The following is a 19937-nucleotide window of genomic DNA, read 5'->3' as shown; positions in this document are numbered from 1 at the left end:
CACCTGTTTACACAGGTGCGAACTATGTTGTGTCATCATTGGTTGTTAGCAGGGTTTAGTAGTCATATAGTGCTGCTATGCAAGGGCAGCCGCGGAGGTGCAGTGGTTAGTGTTGTCACCTTACAGCAAGAGGTTCTCCAGTTCGATACTTGGCTGGGGTGCCTTCTGTGCGGTGTCTATATGTCCTCCTTGTGGTCGCGTGGGTTTCCTCTGGGTGCTCCGGTTTCCTCTCACATCCCAAAGACATGCTGTAGGTGGATTGGATACTCAAAATTGGCCCCAGGCGTGAGTGCGTACGGGAGTGCCTTCTGTGGAAGGTTGGGCGCTGGGCTGGCAAACTGACACCGTAAAACTCCACTACCAATCAACAGCAGACAGGTGATCCGCTGTGGCGACCCCTAACCAGGAAAAGCCGAAAGGGGAAGAAGAAGATAGTGCTGCTATGCACAGTACAACTAACAAAGTGTGGACTGCTTGCAACTATCTAATTCAGGGAGTTCTCGGAATAAAAACAGTGGCTGTACCACCTACTTCATAACTGATCATGCAGAATAAAGCCAAGAAAGAAAAGGTGAATAGAACCATCCCTCATACTGTCAGCAAAACCTGCACCCTGAAAGCCTGAAAAGAAGTGTTCTACCTACAGCAAAAGCTGTCCACAGGCACTCTACTGCTACCATAAGTACACTGTGAACAGAACCATCCATCATATTGTCAGTAAAGCCTGCATCCTGAAAGCCTGAAAAGAAGTGTTCTACCTATGGTAAAAACTGTCCACGGGCACTGTACTGCTACCATAAGTACACTGTATGTGCCTATACTTGGTATTATAATAAACAACTGTTAGTTTCTTATCCTGAAAATAGGTGCAGCACATCACTGGAACCCTGGTATCCCCTCCTCTTTTTTCAGGCACCTAGACATTGTGCTTTTAAGCCCATGCACAGCTTTCTGTTTTTGTTAAGGCTATAACAAAATTCCTTACTGTTATAAAATAATATTTTCTACAGCCTGCTCTTCTTTGTAGCACTAACTGCTGTATTTCTTCGTAAATAAGAACTAACCAGAGAATAAGGCCTAGCATGGTTTTCCAGGGTGGTCATGACATAAGCCCTATCCCACAAATAAGCCCCAGTTAAGAGAGTCAACAATGCACAACAGACGTGTTGAATTATAAAATAATATTATTGACACCCATCGGCTGAGGTTATTGTATTCTGCTCTCCATTTTCAGACTATTCGGACACCCAACTTCTTCTCTTTGCAGAAAGTCGTAAGATTCTTTTCCTGGGAGTCCTCCACGATTCTTACTGTAACCCTAATCATCACTCACACTTGACGGTTGAGATCCTTGGCCCACAAATACTGGCAGGTGTACTTTGATCAGTCAAAGTACAGACAATGCACGTAAAGCGTGCGCACTTGATAGCGAACGGCTGTGGTCATGTCTTAACAGTCGCCATTTCATGCTGCCACTCTGGTCTCATAAGTCTTCAATTAACCCCCCCTGACAAGATGACTGCAAAAAGATAGAGCTATTCCTTCGAGTACAAGAAAGGAATCGTAGAGGACTCCTGGAGGAAAGAATCTGATGGCTTTCTGCAAAGAGAAGTTGGATCTTGAATGGTCTGAAAATGGCATGCAGCGTACGATAACCTCAGTCAACAGGCCGAGGAGGGAAATGCTAAGAAGTGCAATTGTGGATCAGGTCAGCAACCATTATTTCCTGAGCTGGAAGACATCATTTGTGAATGGATTGGTAACAGGAGAGCAAACGCTTTGGTTGTGCACAGGGCTGATATTCAAACATTTGCCCTTGCAATGGCACCACAGTTAGAAATATCCCCAGAAGAATTCAAAGCATCACAACATTGGCTGGATGGCTTCCTTCAGCAACATGAACGGTCTCTAAGAAGATCAACAACACTGCTCAAGCTGGAAGATACTGAAGTTATTAAACGTGCACTTGCGTTCAAGTCCTTTGTTGATGGCATCGACTTTTCTAAATACCAATTCTCCAACATGATTGCTATGGATGAAACTGCAGTGTTTATGGGACAAGGATCTCAAACAACAGTTGATCAGAGGGGTGCCTCGTCAATCTACATTCCCTCCACTGGTTACAAGAGTGCACGTGTTACCTGTATTTTAGCAATTCGCCTAGATGGAAAGAAAAAGTACAGTTGTGTACCTACCATAAATGTAGAAGTTCGAGTGTATTCACTGTTGCAGTCATTACACTTGGGCTATCCTGCTGGCAGGCTACCCACAGTCGGCCTGAATTCCAAAGTCTTGGTCCGGCATCAGTTGGTGTCGCCTCTTCCCTGACATCAGTGCGCCAGGGTATAAAAGATGCAGCCGACACCATTTTATTCAGTTTTTCTTGCCACAGATGTCAGGTGCCCCCAAAAGGGTAGGCTAAAAAACATTGCTAATAAAAGCATGCACTAAAATAAACAATACCTTCATCTACAAGCAAATACACCACATAGGTTGTATAGGATAGAGAAGTACAGATAAGTCCCAGCAAAGAAAGGAGGATGGTGGGTGAGTAACCTGGACTGCAATAGTGAATACACTCGAACATCTACATTTATGGTAGGTACACAACTGTGCTATGGTCATCGTGTTTCACTGTTGCAGTCATTACACTTGGGTTGAATCCCAAAGCTTAGGTTGGGCGGCTGGGTCTAAATAGAATTAGGAGTGGCTATAAGGCCCTGCAAGACTGCAGTGGCAAAGCCTGCTCTGGATTTAGAGTAAAGAGGCAAGTGGTAGTGCTTAGTGAATGTGTGCACTGAAGTCCAAGCTGCAGCCTCCAAAATATCCTTGGTTGGTACTCCTCTGAGGAAGGCTGCTGAGGTGGCTGCTGCCCTGGTAGAATGTGGTCTAATGCCCTTAGGCACTGATTTACCATGTTGTGAATAGCAGAAACGAATGCAGTGTCCTATCCATTTTGAAACAGTCTGCTTTGAGATAGCCTTTCCTTGTGATCCTGCAGCATATGCCACTAAAAGTTGCTCAGTCTTTCTGAAAGCTTTAGTTTTGTCCAAGTAGAAGCGTAGCTGTCTGTGTATGTCCAAAGAATGTAGAAGTCTCTCCCATTTATTCTGCGGGTTTGGGTAAAAAGTAAGCAAATGAATGGTTTGGTTAAGAGCCACACTGGACACTACCTTAGGCATAAATGTTGGGTTTGTCCTTAGAGAAACCCTGTCCAGATGGAAGATAATAAAAGGTTCCACAGCCATTAATGCCTGTAACTCTGAGACTCTTCTTGCTGAAGTTATTGCTAGGAGCAGAGCTGTTTTCCATGATAAGAATTTTATGTCAGCTGTATTGGCTGGCTCAAAAGGAGGCAGTATGAGTTTTTCCAAGGCAAAATGAGGTGCCATGCAGGTATTGGTGCTCTCCTTGGGGGTCTTATGTTTTTGGCCCCCCTGAGGAACTGCCTAAGCAATGGATATGAAAAAATAGGTGGGTCTGTATTGTAATGAGCTGAAATGGCAGAGGCATGGATCTTAATTGATGAGAAGGATAGGGCTTTGTCCAGCATCTCAGTTAGATATTGTAAAATCTGAGGAATATTTGGAACAAGCGTGTCAATTCCTTGTGCCTGGTTCCAAGCATAGAATCTCTTCCATTTTTCTGCATAAGATTTTCTGGTGCTGGGCCTCCTGGCCTCCAAAATGACATCCATAACCGCTTTAGAGAGAGGTGTATTCTGAATGGTTACAGTATCCGCCATGCAACTAGATTTAGAGTTCTGAGTTGGCTGTGCAGGATCTGATTGTTTTGTTGGGTCAGTAAATGAGGAATTTGAGGCAATGTCCAGGCTGGGCCTTGGGACAAGCTCCTTAGGATTGGGTACCTGTGTTGGCCTGGCCAATCCGGGACAATCAGTATCATTTGTGGCTTCTCTTGTCTGACCTTTAGGAGTACCTTGGGGAGGAGAGGCAGTGGAGGAAAGACATATACTGGAAAGACATATACTGTAAGGTTGTTCCAGCTGAATGACAGGGCATCCACTTTCCATGCTTTCTTGTGATAAGTCCTTGTGCAGAATCTCTGAAGTTGGCAGTTGTGAGGGGAGGCAAAAAGATCTATGTCTGGGCGTCCCCATTTCCTTGTTATCATGCTGAAGATTTGTGGATCTAGTTTCTACTCGTGAGGTTCCATGAGGTTTCTGCTTAGTTCGTCTGCCAGAGCATTTGTTTTTCCTGGCAGGAATTGTGCTTGCAGGTGTACTTGGTATGTCAATGCTCTGTTCCACAAAATCATGGCTTGTCTGCAGAGGGGGTAGGAATGTGTGCCCCCTTGCTTGTTTATGTACCACATGACTGTGGTGTTGTCCGTCTTTATCAGCAGCTGTCCTGGATGAAGTAGGTCCTTGAAGGCTGTCAGGGCATTTTGTACAGCTAGCATCTCTTTTTGATTGATGTGTAGATGCCTTTGGCTTGGGGGCCATGTGCCCTGAATACATTTTCCTGCCATGTGGGCCCTCAGGCATAATCTGATGCATCTGTTGTTAGTGTTTGCCTGGCTGTGGGTAAAGTGAATGGCTGTCCCTTGTTGTGGTGACAGGCCTGTGCCCACCATCAAAACTCCTGTTGCAGGCAGGGGATGAGGGAAATTAATGCTTCCAGGCTGTGGCAATGTTGAGTCCAAACACTTTTTAGGTACCATTGTAGTTTCCTCATATGCGGTCTTGCATATGGAATTAGCAGAATGCAGGAGGCCATGTAGCCCAGAGCCTGCAGAATTTTTCTTACAGATAACTGGGTCTTTGCTGCCATGTTAGCGAAGTAAGAAGTCAGATGCCTTTGTCTGGCATGAGATGAGCCATCTGGAGAGTTGTATTTAAGCTTGTACCCAGGAATATTATCTCTTGAGAGGGTACTAGTTTTGATTTCTTTTCGTTTACTGTGTACCCTAGGCAAATTAGTAATCTTTTTACAAACACCAGATGCTTTAGTAGAATGATTTTGGCCTCTGCTTGAATAAGGCAGTCGTCCAAGTAGGGATAGATTTGAATTCTGCTTTGTCTGCAAAATGCAATTATTGGTGCCAGGCATTTTGTGAAGACCCTGGGCGCAGTAGATAAACCAAAGGGCAGTGCAGAGAATTGGTAGTGCATTGAGAAAGCTATGAATCTGAGGTATCTTCTGCAAGATTGTCTGACTGGGACATGCAGGTATGCCTCTTTGAGGTCCAAAGTTACAAGCCAAGCCTTTTTGCCCAGCATGAGCAGAAGCTGCTGCAGAGTCAACATTTTGAATTTCGGAATGTCCAGAAAAGTATTTAGAATAGACAGGTCCAGAATCGGTCTCCATGCTTTGTCCTTTCTTGGTACTAAGAAAAATCTTGAGTAAAATCCTTGTCCCTGCTCTTGTTGTGGCACTGGCTGAATAGCCCTCATGTCCATGAGATGAAACTTGGTTTTGTGCCTCTGCCCATTGATTGTGTGGCAGATCTGGCATACCGTTTGCCTTTGGAAGGGTGTGAAAGTGGAACCTGTAGCCCTGAGAGACTATATTTAAGACCCATTTATCCTGGGTAATCATGTGCCAATTTTGTGAAAAAAGTGCTAGCTTTCCCCTGAAGGGTGCTGCCAAAAGATAAATGCTTGGCATTGGCAGAGGGAAGTCATTGGGACTGTTTCCTATATGCCTGTGATTTGTCTTCTCTGCTTTTGGAGGTAGAAGCACCCAACTGTTTGGGCCTGTATGAACCCTGGGGCTATTGTCTGCCTCTAGGGCGTCTGTATCTGCCTCTTTGTGGCCTGTCTGACATGGGAAAGGACCAATTCTTAGAAGGCCAGTTCCTGCTAAATCTGGGTGGCTGCACCTGTAAGAAATCCTTCACTGTCTGCATAGACTTAGCTTTATCCTCCATTTTCTTCAACACCTCTTCTGCCTTAACACCAATCAAAGTATCATGCTGTAATGGAGCATCCAATAATTTTGCTTTAACATGATCAGGCAGAGTCTGTTCCTTTAACCAAGCATGCCTTCTAATGACCAAGTCTGTTACAGCGGCCCTGCAAGAGGCCTCCAGTGAATCATAACCACATTGCAAAGTATGTTTTCCCATTTGTTCAGCTGCATGCAATAAATCCTGCAATTCCTTGTTCGCAGCACATTCAGAATTTGTCAACATTTTCGGTTTTAACAGACATTAAATACTGCTGGTATTTAAGCATGTGAAACTGACAATTTAAAGCCCTTACAGCCAAGGTAGCAGAAGTGTAAACTTTTTTCCCCCATCTGTCCAGTGCCCCAGAATATCTGAGGGGACAGGGTTATTTGCAGTAGCAGCCTTGACCCCTTTGGGACCCTGTGAAATAGTTTCTGGGTCAGCAGCAGGGTTTTTATATAGAAATTTATGAGAATCTGGAACCCTGTAGTATCTGTCTGGCTTAACAGGTGCAGGAGGTAAAGAGTCGGGAGACAGGCCGGACTCTGAAAATACATCATCTACAATGTCTAGAACAGGAGGAATAGCAAGAGGTCTGTGCTGAGGTAGTAAAAGAAAGTCTCTGAGCCTTTTCTTAGAATCTGAATAATCTTGGCTCTCCCAGTGGAAATGCTCCCTCATGGTATGCAAGGTTTCCCCAAATGAGTAATCCTCAGGAGGAGAAGCTGAAGGAATAGATTCTTCTGCATCAGAATCATCATAGGGAGGAATAGAGTATCCCTGTTCTGAAGAGGAGTCAGAGGAAATGGAAACCTGATCAGAGGAATCATATTCAGTGTCTTGCCTAGACCTCTTATCAGGAGGGGGATGGGAAACCCTGATCAAAGTAATTAGGTGTTCGGCCATTTTCAGCATCTGTTTCTTAGGCATGGAAGTCTGTCCTGGAGAATGCTGTACTTGTTTCCTTGTCTTTAAAACTGTTTTAGTCTTTGATGCTGAAGGTGGCTTGATATAAAGCTGTGTAGGTCTGAAAACACCCCTAGAAGCCGATGCCTGCTCAGCGGCTCTGGACCCATCTGAGGGATTAGTTTCCGAAGGCCCAATACCTTGAGTATCCAGAGGTCTAGCTGTCTCCATGTGGGAGTCGGAGGCAGCCTGTGGCTCTGAGGCAGCGGGTGTCAGGGGCTGTGAAAGTGCCTCACTGAGAACTGGCGAACCGGCGACTGGCCTAGAAGAGGCTTCATCGTCAGTTTTGGACCTCGGATGCCTGTCCTTTTCTTTTTCCTTGCACTTTTTATGAACTCCGGTCATCGGCTGTTCCGATGGCATTATGTAGTTAAACCTTCGGCCAAAGTAATGAAAAGCAAAATCATACCGACGCTTAATAGTGCGTTGGTTAAATCTAGCACAAAACCGACAACTAGCAACGTTGTGGTCAGGGCCTAGGCAAGGAATACAGTAAGAGTGAAAATCCTTATGAGGTATTTGCTTCCCACAAGAAATACAATTGTTAACTTTTTCTGACATCGGTCTGGAGGAAGAAAAAAGTTTCCCCAACGGGGTACTTAGCTTTATAAAAGACTTCGGATCTGAAATTCAATTTCGAAAATCTCAAGAGTCGGCCGACCGGTACTTGCAAACTGCTTTTGCTTTGGGCACCGCGCGGCAGGAAAGACTGAAGAAAATGGCATCTGCTGCATCTTTTACACCCCTGGTGCACTGATGTCAGGGAAGAGGCGACAGCAACCGACGCCAGACCAAGACTTTAGAATTCAGGCCGACTGCGGGTAGCCTGCCAGCAGGATAACCCAAGTGTAATGACTGCAACAGTGAAACACGATGAACATCCCCACCTCTAATCATTATTAAGGGCAAGAAAGATAAAACCAAATGTGTTTCAGGCATTTAGATTCTTGAAATTGAAAAAGCCTGGTCCACACAAGTAGTTATAAGGAAGTGGGTCGATGTAATGCTGCCACTTGTTTTGTGAGGAGGCGAAAGAGGTCTGCTAGTCTGGGATTCAGCCAGCACTCACTGCGCTAAAGACATTAAGAAATTCCTTGCACAGAGAAGAATAGATCAAATAAAGACTCCTGCAGGAATGACTGCCTATCTCCAGACTTGATATTGCAATAAACAAGCCATTCAAGGACCATTTGCACATAGAACTCAATGACTACATTGAAAACAGAATGGACAGAAATCAGCACAGAAACTTTGTGAAGCCGACCTGCAAGAGGTCGTGACTTGGGTGAAAAATTCATGGGATAATATCACTGACAGCTGTGTTGCCAATGCACTACGAGCAGGCTACTTGGACAAGCAGAGCTCATTTAAGGAGAGCTCTATTGGCTAGGCATGACCGATTGGGACCAATGGTTCTATAGGAAATGGAGTTGCAAGAAATTCAGGCCAGAATTTGGGGGTTGGAGACTTATGACAATGTTCCAGAAGAAGAGGACATGACTGTATTTGAATAACTTTTCCATTATCAGGGCAAAAGAATGGATTGCTTCTGCTTTCAGTTTTATTCCCATCCTCCAATACATATGCATTGAGATTTTTCTGCACTTTCTGTTAAGCATGAAATATTGCACTGTGAAAGCCAAGGTGTAGATATTCTGAAGTTGAAATGTTTGTTGCACTGTTTATGTAGAATTCTCACACAACTGTTAACGCATTATTTAGAACTGTTGCCCAATAACAAAAAAGTACCAAATATATGTTAATTTGTGTACATGAATAAATGTCGATTGTTGTACGGGGGGGGGGGGTAAATAAGGCATCCCTGATAATAAGCCCTAATGCGTATTTTGGCGGGGGAAAGAGTACAAGTCCCGGTCTTATTTTTGGGGAAATACGGTAGCTACTTACTTTGCAGGACTTGAATTTGGTGCTCATATTCACTGACTGTTTTTGCTACTGCTCAAGCCTTCCATCTAGGATTCACTGAAATTCTATACTCTCCCACTGATTCCATTCACATCCAACCCCTCCTTTCACAGAACACCTTGCACCTTCAAAACATACACTTAGCATTTCCGCTCCATCTTTGAATCCCCTGTAGCCTGACTCACCTACATGCAATACCGGTGATGTGTGTGCAGCTATTCAAGTAAGTCATACAGTATACTTGGCTGTACTTACAGATTTTGTAGCTCTAGCACAACAGTTTTAAGACTAATGCCTTGTATACCTTATTCTAGTGATACTGTTGATTGTTTTTAAATTTGTATGTAGAGGTTCGCATACAGCCTTCTACAATCTGCATAATGTGTGAAACGCTAAGTTAAGCGTTTTTTTTCTATGTATTTAAGCAAAGAATTTTAATTTCCTGTTATAGAGATTTTGCATACAGCGTTCCATTAACTTTCTACTGTGTATAATGCTAGGTTAAGCGATTGTTCATTCTATACAGCTGGTGTAAAGATTGTTAACCTGTTTTTGTTTGTTCTATCGCTCCAAGTATTTTATTATCCAAGTCTTAAGCGAGTGCTAAACTGGGCACAGAATCTAGCTCTGCTTATAGCGTACAATTGGATGTTGTTCATATTATTTGATTTAGCATCAGCATTTAGTGCTTGCTTACTCGTTGTTTGTATTACTTATAAGTCTCGAGTGAGTGCTTAATTTTGGGCACAGAATCCAGCTGTGCTTATAGCATTCAATTGTACGCTGCTCATGTTATCTCATCTAGCTAGTAGTCTAGCGTTTGCTTATTTTAACGTTCCTTGTATTTATCTATCTAAGTCTTGGGTGAGTGTTGAATATGAGCACAGAATTCAGCCCTGCTTATAGGACTTAATTTGTATGCTGCTCATAATATTTTATCTTGCATTAGTAGTTTAGTGTTTGCTTTGTTTTTAACGTTCCTAGTATTTACTTATCTAAGTCTTGAGCGAGTGCTAAATTGACTACATAATACAGCTGTGTTTTATAGCATTTTCTAGAACGTTGCTTATATTTTTAAATTTTTAATTTATTATTAATCTGAAATACATGGTTTTATGTACCCTGAAATGTATATAAACTGCTCACAGCGTAAAGACGTAAATATTTTTAGGAGACTTTATTGTATCCTAATTCTTTCTCTGTTGTTTTCTGTGTGCTGCCTCTCCCATTTCAGCCTAACTACCATACTTCCTACATTGTCCTCTACTATTTCTTCTGATTCTCCTAACTCATTGTCTTGTTCTTCTACTTCTGTCTCTTCACACTTACCTGACATCTACTGCAATATGAGTTTTCCAGCAATATACACACTTTACTCCTTAGGATTCTATCACATTCTTATATTCTCTTCATAGCTTTCCAAATACCACATGCATGTACGCAATCATACCTACTATATCAACACTTAATCCTCCTATCTCTACCTATTTTTCAGGTAAATAGAACCATCCCTCATACTATCAGTACAGCCTGCACCCTGAAAGCCTGAAAAATAAGTGTTCTACCTACAGCAAAAGCTGTCCACGGGCACTCTACTGCTACCATAAGTACAATGTATGTGCCTATACTTCGTATTATAATAAACAACTGTTAATTTCTTATCCTGAAAATAGCTGTAGCACATCACTGGAACTCTGGTAGTCCCCCCTATTTTTCAGGCACCTAGGCATTGTGCTTTTAAGCCCACACACAGCTTTCTGTTTTTGTTAAGGCTATAACTAAGTCCTTACTGTTATAAAATAATATTTTCTACAGCCTGCTCTACTTTGTAGCACCAACTAGCTACTTACTTTGCAGGACTTGAATTCAGTGTTCTGATTCACTGATTGTTTTTGCTACTGTTCAAGCCTTCCATCCAGGGTTCAGCCCGCTACACTCGGGAGCCACCTCGCTCCCCTACCCTAACTCCATATCAATTACATATGTACATCTAGTTACAACACCCCTTTTTCCCCTCCAACCAATCAGAGCCAGGCTGCCAGCACCACCTACTCCTGTACATAAGCTCCACCCATATAGGTAGCATACAATCACCTGCAATTACCTCAGAGTCCAATAACCTCTCCCTCCTATTAACTATCCACCTACATTCTCATCTCAGTTTTTGTCAACATTAAATTACATATTATGCCACAAAGTAAAACCCTCAGCATCCTCTTATTCTCCTCCACAGCCATTCTTCTCCTACTTAACTTCTCCTCCCTCCATTATCTCTCCCCAACCTATTTCTGTCACTTTATCCTCACAACCTCATACCAATTGCAAAAGCTTCTCCAACATCTCACCATCTCTCTTCAACTTACAAACCCATCTCCTAACTAAATCTAAGCACCCCACCATCAACACCAAACCAATATTCACTTATACTGTACTTAAGCCCCACTTTCCAACCTTGCACCACTCCAAACAAACATCTCACACCCAAGTCCTCACCCTAAGTGGAGACATTCACCCCAACCCTGGTCCAACCAACTCCACAAGACATACTGAAAGCTCCAATTCTTACAACCTACTCATAATAACAGCTAATGTCTGTAGTATTTGTAATAAAGTCACAGAATTCCAAGCCTGGCTTTCTCTTTACACCCCAAATATTGTTTGTGTTACTGAAACATGGTTGAAACCATATATATCTGATGCTGAAATAACCCCCCCCTCACCAGGTTATAACATACTTAGACATGACCGCTTGCACAAAAAAGGTGGCGACATTGCACTAATCTATCGTAACTCCTTAACCATGACACAATTTTCCAAACCGGTTTCAACCTTCAGTAACATAGAGCTATTACCAGCAACATTGCAAATCAACAAAAGAAAACAAATCTGTATTGTAGTACTACACATTCTCCAAAGGTCAAAATATACCCATTTTAGAAGACTTTCTCTCCTGGGCAACCCACAAGATCTCAAACAAAACAATTATTTTGGGGGATACTAATATAAATTGGCAATCCCTTACATCCAAATATCCCTCTAACAGCATAAACCTTTACTTACCCAACTCATCACAGATCCCACACATATAGTAAAAAAACAAAACAACTCCACCCTTGATTACATTCTCGCCTCACACCCTCATAAATACATTCCCACAGGAACCCTCCCAAGCATCTTCAGTGACCACTTACCTGCCTTCGCTCACAGAACCCAAACACTAATAACAAAAGCCCATTTGTACAAAAGTTCTAGAAATCTCATCCATTTCAGTCAAAAGGTATTTATAGGCATATTAAATGCCCAAAGCTGGTACCCAACTAAAACACTCCCACTAGATGAAGCAGTAGAGTACTTCAATAACATCTTTCTTAATGCTCTCAACAGTCTCATCCCTATGCGAACAAAACTAATTAAGCATAACCATGCCCCTTGGTTATCAAAACACACTAAACAGACGCTCATTGCTAAAGACAAAGCATGGAATGAGTGGAGTAAAAGTAGAATCCCACAAAATGAACTAAAATACAAACAACTCCATAACACTGCAAAAAAGCTAGTCATTGTTGACAAAAGAAACTACTTATTCACTCAACTAGACTCCCAAAACTCCAATCCACAAAAGTTTAGGAAATCTATTTCCTCACTCCTTAACCCTGGAAACCAACAAAATCCCACACCATCCCATGAGAAAGACCCGTTGGAAAATGCCCATGCCTTTTACACCCACTTCATTGAAACGATTCAAAAACTTGTCAATGACTCCTCAATGCATACCAACGCTACCACAAATAAATCAGACAGCAATACAAATCCCCCCTCCCCTAAGTCAAACATAACTTCCCCCCTTTAAACAATACCTCCAATAGCAGTCCACTCACTTGTACCTTTACTGTACAACCTGTACCCACCTCACTAATGCAGAGACTATTAAGTAAACTAAAGCCAGGCTCCCCCCCTCTGCAGATAGACTCCCATCAGAATATTTAAAGGTTGCTTCAAGTGCTATAGCATCCCCTGTTAGCATGCTCATCAGTCGATCCATCTCCGAATCATACTTTCCACTACTTTGGAAAAAATCCTTTATAACTCCCCTACATACAGGTGGTAACGCTAATGATCCCTCCAATTACTGGTTCATCTCCAAATTCTCTCCTCTATCTAAAATCCTGGAAAAGTGTATACACACACAACTGTTAAAATATCTCACCAACTATAACTTACTTGCCCCCACCCAGCATGGCTTTCGCCCTGCACACAGCACTACCACTGCCTTACCTTCATTCACCAACACTGTTAACAAAGCCTTAGATGATGGTCTAATAACCTCTGTTATCCTATTGGATCTATCTAAGGCTTTCGATACAATACCACACCCTAAACTGCTACTACAACTACAGTCCTTAAACTACTCAACACATTCACTGGCCTAGTTCTCCAACTATCTTTCTAACAGGCAACAATTTGTTAAATGGCAGAACAAGCAATCTGAATACCTCCTGATAATCACATTCATAATGTAATAAAAAAAAAAAAAACACTTCAAACTTGGTAAACTACATAGGCATAAACATTTCATGAGCACACTCACTGAGTTAAAACTGGCCAACTCCCTTCTCCTCCCCATCCTTCTTTATAGTAGCCCTATTTTTACCAACATGCATACAATTCTTAAAACGAAATTACAGTCCTGCTACTATAAAATAGCAAAGTTTGCCTGCAATATGCCAACCCGAACACATCACTGCCTTGCATTACAAAATATTAACTGGCTTGACTTCTCCCACTATCTACAACAGGTTCAGGTGCCTAGGCAGCGAGACATTTCCCTGTGGTACATTTGACTGGGGACACATGGCTGAAGTGGCATTCAGCTGCAGAGAAATATGAATGTTTGCAAATTCCCTGTGGGCAAAGACAAGCACACACTGCCATGCTCACAGCTTTAATAACCAAGGGGATGGGGACGGAAGAAGTAATGAGTCTTGTGCTCAGTGTACAGTACATACTTGTATAACTACAACATGTAGAAGTATGCTACAGCATGGAGGAAATCCTGCAGGCTACTGTAGTCACATTTATGCCCCAGTTTGCGTTTTAGGTAATGTTCCCTAGACATTGTGAAGGGGGTAGTGGTCCACACACTCCAATTATAGAGGCACTGCAGTTTTACTGTCACTGACATGCCCTCTGGCCAGCCTGCTGCTGATGCCTGCCATATTGCCTGCTGTCTCATTTTCCTTGGGGGCCATGGACATGGTTTTCCCCCTGTGCATTTGGTTATTAAAACTGTGGGCATGGCAGTGTATGCTTCTCTTTGCCCACAGGGAATTTGCAAACAGCCATATTTCTTTGCAGCTGAATGGCACTTCAGCCATGTGTCCCCAGTCAAATGTATCACAGGGAAATATCTCGCGGCCTAGGCGCCTGAACCCATCTACAACACACCCGATTCACACTTACTCACACACTACTATATAACTCCAACTTTTGACCCTCTCTTCAGTCCATCCTACATACATACACCCCTGCACAAAATCTTAGATCCTCAAGCAAACAGCTCCTAAGTATATCAAAGTCCAACAAACGTGCTGGACAAAGCCTTTACTCTCATTATCGCTGAAGCATGGAATTCCCTGTATTCATCTATTACTCACATACACACCTTAAAAGCTTTCAAAACTGCACTAAAATCCCATTACCTCAACAAACATGCTCCTGTAACAACTCACATAAACCTCCTTAAATAGATCACTGTCTTCAATACTACTATACATCAAATAATGTCTTAACTCACATACCTTGGCTTTTTGTTCAGATTTCTTTTTTTTCCATTTGCTTTTTTTTCTACACCTCTAGATCCTATGTTTCTGATCCTATGTTTGTACACGCCACCTATTTCTGCTTTCGCATCAGCTTTATAGAAAAATAGTGTCTGAAGATGTGAAATGAGTTTACATATGCCTGTACATGATTATAGTTTCCAAACTGTAAATACCTTAAACCTCTGTAAACAATATGTATGATGTTTACCTGAATTGATGACTGATGTGAAATTGTAAACGCAAATGTTGTTCCTTATGCTATGTGTATAATTGCTTTACATTATGTAATTTTTTTGTAACCTTTCTTGGAGTTTTTCTCCCCAGGCCTCCACTGGAAATGGGTTTCTGACCCAGTGGACTTTCCCGGTTATCAGATGTCAATAAAATTATGTGGAAGTTTGCTCTGTGTGTACGATGATGTTTTAGTCAGCAACACTGACGAATACAATATTAGAATGCCTCAGTCAGACAGCTGTACAGCATCAATGCCACAGCTGTCATACAGCCATTCAGCATCAGTGTGCCTCAGTCATCATACAGTTCATACAGCATAAGTATGCCTTAGTCATCAGGCAATTATACAACATCAGTGTGCCTCAGTTATCAGATAGCCATTTGCTTATTTCAATGCGGGTAGACCACAGTAGGATTACCTTAATATATTGCCAGTTATATGCAAATCAGCTGCTCATTAACATGCCTACTGTTTATTGGAAGATTTCTCCAACAATGAAGCGTCAGTATACATAGCTAATTGAAAGGCTGCTCTATTTTTATATCTGTACAGTTCTGATATGTGTATTTTACCACATACCAGCCCTACACAAGTGCAGATCACATTTCTGAATCTGGGATGTAATCAATATTGAGTTGGCATAGAAGAAAAAAAAATCATATATTTTCCTGAATGTCATCTTTAATCACTAAATTTATGCTAGACCTTCTCTCTCTCAAAAAAAACTCATGTAATAACTTATTTGTGTCATGCCATTTTTCAAGAAATTATCCAAATGGTTTTAGACTGCTTTTCCATTTGGTCAACAGTCACATACATGTGGCAGTGGTTCAGGCTGGTAAACTAACAAACATCAACATTACACTGTCAATATGTGTGTGTGTGTGTGTGTTTTTTAACATGTTACAAGAACCAAAAGCAATACTCCAGTCTCAGAATAAAATATATTTCTGTTATTTTAAATGTTACAACAAAAACATTTCCCCCAAAGTACAAGCTTATATCAATAATTTGCACTTCTTTCGCCCTGTGCTTAGTGCTATTTACTCAAGTAATGTGCTGCATATGGGTGACTATCCAAGGTGTCTTTTACCTAAAAACTCAAGAAAATCTGAAAGCATTATAGATTTATTGATATTTGTAGGTAAAATCAAGCTATAGTCAAAATGGTCATTACAAACTGACAAAACTCAACATTTATAAAACATGTGGTTTAAAAATGAGAGTGAAGCTATCAGTTCACTTATCAGTAACAAATACAAAAGCTATATATAATGCTGCTGCGAACTCAAGTATAAAAGACTAGATATTTTGAAAGAGAGCTGAGATTTCTGCACTTTTTATAAATGCTGAAACACATCAATTACACTAGAATGACTGTTTAATTCGCGTTCAGCAGTAGCAACACTTTCACCTCTGAAGCAAAAACAAAATAAGGATATTTTATAATAACCCCCACAAGTGTTAATGAAATAAAATTTTATGAAATTCACTTTGGAGATACACATACAAATAGTTTAAAAAGACAGTAGTGCAGATCAGTCTTATGGAGAAGGATCAATATAAAAGGGATTGATTTCTAAATCACTTTCTGCACAGAATCCTTATTTATAATTATTTGTGGATAAGATTAATCTACTGTAATACATTAATAACCTCTTTCAGTTTTTTTATACAGTGCATCAAAGTTCATCCCAACTCGAAATAAGTATATAAACATCATACATACAACGTCCTAAAGTACACTGGGGTATTCAATAATATTCTGCAGAAATATTTTGCCATCTTCTATTTCAAAACAAAATGCTACTCTGACGTAAAACCACACCAGTGTCCAGAATTACATTACAGGACAAAAAAAAAAAACAGTACATGGAGCACCACGATTATGCTGTAAATTTTGGAAAAAGTCAACTCTGTTAAGTACCTTTCTGAAACATGAAAGGTGCTTAATGCATCCTTCTGCACTCTTAAGGTCTACGCTCATACATAACAGACTTAAAAAGGAAAAAAGTCATGGGCGTTCAGAACTGCCATATAGCTGAAACACCAGATGTCCTTAAGAGGTCATCTGCATATACCCCATGTTCGTACCTTCGTTGAAGGTTGTGCGTCAGGCCTGGCAAGCCGGTACGCAAAAATCAACTGCCAATCATTAGCAGACCGGCGTTCCGCTGTGGCGACCCCTAACCGGGAAAAGCCGAAAGACAAAAACAAGCCTCTAATAGAAGAGGTTTTAAGGAATCACACAGTGGAAAATCTAGCTTGGCTGGATTTTTCTTTTAGTTTGTACTCGTCGTTTTTTTTTCTGTGACCTTGTTACTCATTGTTTTAATTTGTTAGTTGGGATATTTTGTGGACACCCTAATGGTTATGGACATCAGCTGGGTATGACAACCCTGTGTTTCCAAATGTTACACAAACAGGAGTCCACTTATGATGTGCTGTCGAGGCCATAAGAAGGCTGAAAACATGCATGCCCACAGCTAATGGAGTTTGACTTTATTGGCCTGAATTTGTCCACAACAGACTTAGAAAGGAAAAAAGTCATGGGCATTCAGAACTGCAATATAACTGAAGCACCTGATGTCCTTAAGGGTTCATTTTCATATATCCCATTTTACCTTTAATACAAGAGGTTTTAAGGAATCACACAGTGGAAAATCTAGCTAGGCTGGGTTTTTCTTTTAGTTTTCACAGAGTTAAAAAATATCAGACACTTTGCTGACACATATTCCCCTCCAAAAGAGTGTAGCAGTGTGAAATATCGAACAGCTTTTAAAGCTGTTTATTCAGATGGACACTTCCCCTCTTCTCACTGTCTGTATAGCTGCGCTACATGCTTTATGGCTTTCAAAGCTATAAAACAATGCACTCCTACACTTTTTTTCCTTACGAGAAGTACATGGAGCAGATAAATCTTCATGCAAAATGAAGTATGACTGGGTCTAACTGATCATATCAGACTTTTGTTATCAGTGTGGATGTCAAGAGTCCCCTCTCAAACACATAAGTTGGATCTGATCAGATCAGAAATCCAGTCAAAATCCTCAACATTTTGCTTGTCAAGCATAAGGTAGTTTTCAGCATCTGTGTTGCAATATATTATTATACTTGCCAATCGTCTTTTTAAATTGTTTTAACTCTATGGTCTCAGTGTAAGGATAACAGTGCATGCTAGTCACCATTCCATTGCAGAACCTCATTTACACTACCTAACTCCAAGAAACTTTTCCTTATTTCAGCATTACTTACATGACCCTTTATTCATACAGATTTACTAGTTTATATTCATCTTTTTGCTGACCATGTTAGTCCCAAATAGGATAGTGACCTCTTTTCAAGGGTACCCAAGATGGCACTTTTGCTACTACGGGAAATTTGGCAAGGGCATCAGGGTACTATTTTTGATAGGTGTGTTGGATCTTTTATATGCACCTCAGTGAACACCAACTTAATCAGATTGGACTACTTCAGTTTAACACATCATAAGGATGACACGCTCAGGAATGCATACTTCTATTATGCAATTATGCAGTGGTCTTAATTCACACTCATTCATGTTCCAAAGTTGACATGTAAAGGGTCTCTTGTTTGGGCTAATAAACAAGTCAATTCAAGCTTTGGAATTTTCTGTGTCTTTTGAAACACAGTTCATTTTCCAAAGTTTTAGGACTAGCAAAATCATGTCTGACAGTTCTGATAGGGGACCATAACAATGGCTATATATCTTAAATCTATCTGTTCTCATCAAGCAATTTCCTTATGCCAGAAAATGAATACAAGTTGCATATACTTCTATGAGCAAGTAAGGATGAAAAGTGTCCAATTTCATAACACTGTACATTCACTAGAAGCAGATAGTACACTCCAAGACTTTGCCTAAAGGCAAATTCTATAGCAGCAACAATACTCCACCCCCAATGGCATAGCAAGACTTCAAGAGTTGGAACTCTTCCAAGTTGGCATTCTGTGTTGGAGCTCATTTAATCAACACCTGTCACCAGTGTCAGAGCTTGTAAAAAAAAAAATAAATAATAAATAAATAAATAAATAAATAAATAAAATAAACTAAAATAATACACTAGTGTGCAGCCTTGCACAGTCCTATGACCTTGGTAAACACTTGCCTCTAGGGTCCACTTCCTGGTTTCTGCCTAAGCCAAAGTGTGTTTGAGACATGGAACTATCACCCTACTAAATCTTCTGTTATCATGAACCTGTTTATCAGAGCTCAGCAGTCTACAAGTGGCAGTGACGCATTAACAACCTGTGTTCTAACACTAAAGTCATGACAACAAGGAATTCTCATTAATTAAACACTGTTTTTCTTGTTTTGTGCAATACTAACCCTCCTTCCTTCCTCTTCTTCAGCACCATATCTCTATTACAATTTGGACATTTTCGAACTGGAAGGAACATTTCCATCTGTGCTTCTTGTTCTTCTTGGCTGATCTCAGTTACTTCACCAAAGTACTGAGCCAGAGCCTCATCCAATCTAGGAGAAGATATGAAATGTTATCAATGATGGCCTGTTGCTTGCGGTCTTTATTACACACAAAAGATAATGAATTCTTACATACAAAAGTGCCTTTAAAATATCTTCACACTTACTACTTAAAAATATCTCCTAGTATAACTCAAATCATCAACACACACTTATTTCAGGAAAAGCTAGTCTACATAAAGCATAGTTGTGTGATGTATTCATCATTAACAGCAGAGATTTAGAGTCATGTAATGCATTACCTTCTTGGACTATACTCTCCATCAAAGCTGAGTCATTTAATTTGTTCACAGCTGTCTTCCTTCCTTGTGAAAGTCGAAGCAGATATTACAAAAACACTGATAATGTTATCTCAAGGTGCAAGATTGCCATATATAAGCATTACTGATGTGTGTTTCTCAGTTCAGTATTAAGACTTACATACATACTCATACAGATAAATGCATACAAATGTGCATATAGGAATACACACACACACACACACACACACACACACACACACACACAGAAACATATTGAGGTAATCACATCAAAAGCTTATCTGGCTGACAATCAAATTCATGGAGAT

The 19937-nt window shown here is 40.9% G+C and overlaps 1 protein-coding gene across 3 annotated transcripts in view; it reads right to left on the bottom strand.

The window, feature by feature from the left end:
- TOP3A (DNA topoisomerase III alpha) overlaps positions 1-19937 on the bottom strand; it is a 1120433-nt gene that overhangs the window by 226000 nt on the left and 874496 nt on the right. For all 3 annotated transcript variants that reach the window (XM_044089591.1, XM_044089590.1, XM_044089593.1), the window contains one exon: positions 19214-19360. In XM_044089591.1, coding sequence (XP_043945526.1) covers positions 19214-19360 — 147 coding nt within the window. The remainder of the gene's footprint in view (positions 1-19213; positions 19361-19937) is intronic.

The sequence above is a fragment of the Protopterus annectens genome, chromosome 12.part0, assembly GCF_019279795.1.
Source record: "Protopterus annectens isolate FY-2018-M chromosome 12.part0, PAN1.0, whole genome shotgun sequence".
NCBI lineage: Eukaryota > Metazoa > Chordata > Ceratodontiformes > Protopteridae > Protopterus > Protopterus annectens.
The sequence above is the reverse complement of the archived record's forward strand: the minus strand, read 5'-3'. Positions and strand labels throughout refer to the sequence as shown.